Source organism: Malus domestica, chromosome 10 (genome assembly GCF_042453785.1).
Source record: "Malus domestica chromosome 10, GDT2T_hap1".
NCBI classification, from domain to species: Eukaryota; Viridiplantae; Streptophyta; class Magnoliopsida; order Rosales; family Rosaceae; genus Malus; species Malus domestica.
The window spans coordinates 38391664-38395680 of record NC_091670.1 but is presented as its reverse complement, the minus strand read 5'-3'; the positions used below and the strand labels follow the sequence as shown (position 1 = coordinate 38395680).

The 4017-nt window shown below is 40.0% G+C and overlaps 1 protein-coding gene across 1 annotated transcript; it reads right to left on the bottom strand.

Moving 5' to 3' along the window:
* Window positions 1-664: 664 nt before the first annotated feature.
* Window positions 665-1760, bottom strand: LOC139188714 (uncharacterized mitochondrial protein AtMg00810-like). The gene is made up of 2 exons (XM_070806399.1): window positions 1613-1760; window positions 665-1416 (listed from the first exon to the last, which is right to left on the bottom strand). Exons 1-2 carry the CDS (start codon window positions 1758-1760, stop codon window positions 665-667), a joined length of 900 nt encoding a protein of 299 aa, XP_070662500.1.
* Window positions 1761-4017: the final 2257 nt, after the last annotated feature.

Below are 4017 nucleotides of genomic sequence, written 5' to 3'. Positions count from 1 at the left end.
TTAATGGTAAGCGATGTTACTACTTTAAGTTAGATTATAAAGAGAAAGAGAGCGAGGAGCTTGAATTTTAAACACAATGAGTTAAAGATGAATATCTTATTACTCAAAGTTGGACAATCTATCACTTGTAAATTATACAATATTTTAAAATATTAACGATCCAGTTAAAAGTATTGAGTAATTTTCTCGAACCAAGTATTAGGAAAATGTATTTTCATTTCACAAATAAATAAGATTACACTTGAGGTATATATACAACATGTGTGAGCTATCCCTAGTATAACAACCTTCTAACTAAGAGAAATCTTACCATATCAAGCTAACAGTTTTCCTTAGTCTCTAAGTATTATCCCTAGAGGATGAGTTTACATTATTGCCCTTAATATCCCCCCTCAAACAAAACTTGGGAACTCTAAGTTGAAGTTTGTCCCGAATAAGCACAAATCTGGATGTGGATAGAGACTTGGTGCATATATTAGCCACTTGATCTTGAGTACAAATAAAATGAAGGGAGATTTGTTTGGCCAAAACCTTTTCCCTAATGTAATGATAGTTAATCTCCACATGTTTCGTCCTTGCATGAAAAACTGGATTCTTTGGAAGAGATATAGCAGAGACATTGTCACACCAAAGCTGAGCAGAACAAGGCAGACAGGAGCCAATATCAGTGAGAAGTTGACAAATCCAAGTGACTCCCAGTAGACCGTCTATCCAAGACACAACCAGCCCAATCGGCGTCGGAGTAAGCCACGATAGAAGGTGGTGAGGAACATTTAGAAAACCAGAGGCCAAGATCAATGGTACATTTGAGATACCTAAGTATTCTCTTAACATCTTGAAAATGAGAAACTCGAGGAGTATGCATGAACTGACACATAAGATTAACAGCAAAACTAAGATCCGGGCGTGTCCAGGTTAGGTATTGAAGAGCCCCAACCAAAGACCGATACTCGGAAGCATTGTCAAGCAGTGGAGAGTGATGATCAAGATTGGAGGTACTAAGGGGAGTACTGCAAGGTTTAGCTTCAACCATATTTGCTTTAGTTAATAGGTCCAAGATGTATTTGGTTTGAGATAGGAAGATACCAGTAGATGATCGTTTAACCTCAATACCAAGAAAATAGTGCAAAGCTCCAAGATCCTTGATGGGAAACAATGCACTGAGTTGCTTGATCACAGTTTGATATGCTGCAGAGGAAGGACTAGTGACCAGTATATCAACCACATAAACCAGAATAAAAACCAAGGTGGGATCCCTTTTGACAAAGAGGGAGTGATCACTTTGAGAACCCACAAAGCGGAGAGAATGAAGGGTAGCATGTAATTTGTCATACCAAGCCCGAGGAGCTTGTTTTAGGCTATACAATGATTTGTGAAGCTGACATACATGATGTGGCTGAGTAGGATCTTCGAAGCCTGGAGGTTTGTGCATACAAACCAATTCAAAAAGATTGTCGTGCAGAAAAGCATTACTCACATCGAGTTAATTCAGAAACCAGTCATACTGAGCAGTAAAGTGAGTAATAATCGAATGGTTACTGGTTTAGCCACGGGGCTAAAAGTTTCAATGTAGTCAAGTCCTTCCTATTGATGGAAGCCTTTAGCAACTAACCGAGCCTTATAACGATCAATGGAGCCATCAGGTTTTCGTTTGATCCGAAAAACCCATTTACAACCCACAATATTCTGAGAGGAATGTGGAGGAACAATGGACCAAGTGCCAGTATTAAAGAGGGCATTGAATTCATCCTGCATAGCATGGCGCCAATGGTTGTGTTTGGAAGCCTGTAAATAGGTTGTAGGAAAGTAATCAAGGGACAAATGGGAAGGTAGGGGATGTTTAGTGGCAGTAAAGGCTTTAGGCTTTTAGATCGGGTTTGCATAGGATGGATGTTAATAGGAGGTGGTGGTGGTTGATGATGACTAGAGCTAGGTGCATATGAAGATAGAGGTGAGGAGGAAGGAGGATTTGATGAAGATAGAGGTGAGGAGGAATGAGGATTGGATGAAGGTGCAGATGGAAAATCAGGATTAAGTGAGGATGATGATGGGGTAGAGAGTATAGGTAAGGGAGACAGGGTAGGAAGAAAAGTAAAAGTTAAGGTCGATGGTATAGGAAAATGAAAGATGGGTGATTGTGGTTAGACAGTAGGGAAATGATATGAAGATTGATGGAATGGAAAAGTAGACTCATCAAACAATACATGTCAAGAGATATAGATTCTTTTTGTGACTTGATCAAGACATTGGTACCTCTTATGATTGAGACTGTAACCTAAGAAGACACAAGCCTTGCTTTTGGGATCCAATTTTGATGAGGTATAAGGCTTCAACCATGGGAAACAGAGGCAGCCAAAGATTTTTAATGTGTCATAACGAGGCACTTTCTGAAATAGAGACTCCCAAGGTGAACAACAAGCTAAAGTAGGCAACCTGTTGATAAGATAGATTGCAGTAGCAAATGCTTCAACCCAATAGAGATGAGGAACTTTAGATGCTGCCAAAAGAGTGCGGGCAGTTTCTACAAGATGCCTGTGTTTACGTTCTGCACACCCATTTTGTTCCAGGGTGTGGGGACACGATAGTTGATGTTGGATGCCATGCTTTGTCAAGAAATTGGAGAATAAAGTGCTCATGAACTCACCACCAGAATCAGATCGTAAAGCAATAATCTTGGTACACAAAATATTTTCAACTAGAGATTTGTATTACATGAAGATGGAGAGTACATCAGACTTAGAACGTAGAGGATAAAACCAACAATATCTGGTAAAGTCATCCACAAAGATGACATAGTACCTGAAACCACCATGAGACACAGTAGGTGAGGGACCCCAGACATCTGTATGAATGAGTTCTAAAGGTTTCCTTGTAGTACAGGCAGCGGACACAAAGGGTAGTCTAGAACATTTTCCTAATGCACAATCGGAGCAAAATGATTTATTCGAACTCTGTAAAACTGAGATACAAGAACAAGATGCTAGCTTATTTATAATCTTGGCTGAAGGATGGCCCAACCGACTATGCCATAGAGTTCTTGAAGCTTTCATGGTAGCTGTGAGAGCGGTCTGATTTCCGTCAGTGTAGGAGAACTGATGAAAAGGATAGAAACCATGATGTACTGAGCCTTTAAAACACATCATCCCCGAAGAAAGGTCTTTCACAGTGAAGTGAGAAGGATAAAGATGCATAGAACATTGATTATCAATTAAAAATTGATTTGCAGACAAAAGATAATGTTTTAAAGCAGGCACATATAGCACATTCTGGAGAGCAAAATTGCTAAGTGAAGTGGTAATATTAGAATATCCAAAGTGAGTGATGGGCAAACCTTTGCCATCACCAATGTACACTTGCTCAGGTCATGTGTAGGCTTCAGGATTTTGGAGAGTAGCATAGTTGTTGGTCATGTGGGAGGTGGCACCGGAGTCAACAATCAATGTAGAAGAAGGATTGGAAGTGCGAGAAGTTAAAGCCTTTTGAGATGACTTGCCATTATAGTGAGGATCCATGCAATGAGGACAGTCACAAGCTTCGTGATCAGGTTGCCGACATATTTGACAATAGAGATTTATGGTGAATGAGAAATTGGATCGAGTTCCACGGTTGTAACGCTGATTTAAGCCTCAAGTGAAGTTATTGAACTGCTGATTATTATTTTGTCTGAAATTACCACGATTATTGTGGTTGTTGCCTTGGTTGAAAGAGCGATCCATTTCACGAGTTTGAGTAACATAGCCTTGAGATGTCGGTAATGGAAGAATACCAGTAGAAGTGTTGTAGGCCTGAAAAGAAGACACCGGTGCACTTTGCTTACAATTATTCATTGGACTTCTTTGCTAAGAAGCAAACCATGGAGTTCATCAATTGTGGTGGAGCCAAGACGAAACTGAATTGCGTCCACAAAAGAGTCAAATTCGGGAGGTAAGCCATGAAGAATCACAGAAATTAATTCAGAATTGTCAACTGGAGCACCAGCACTAGCAAGAGCATCAGCTATTTCCTCAGTACGTTGAA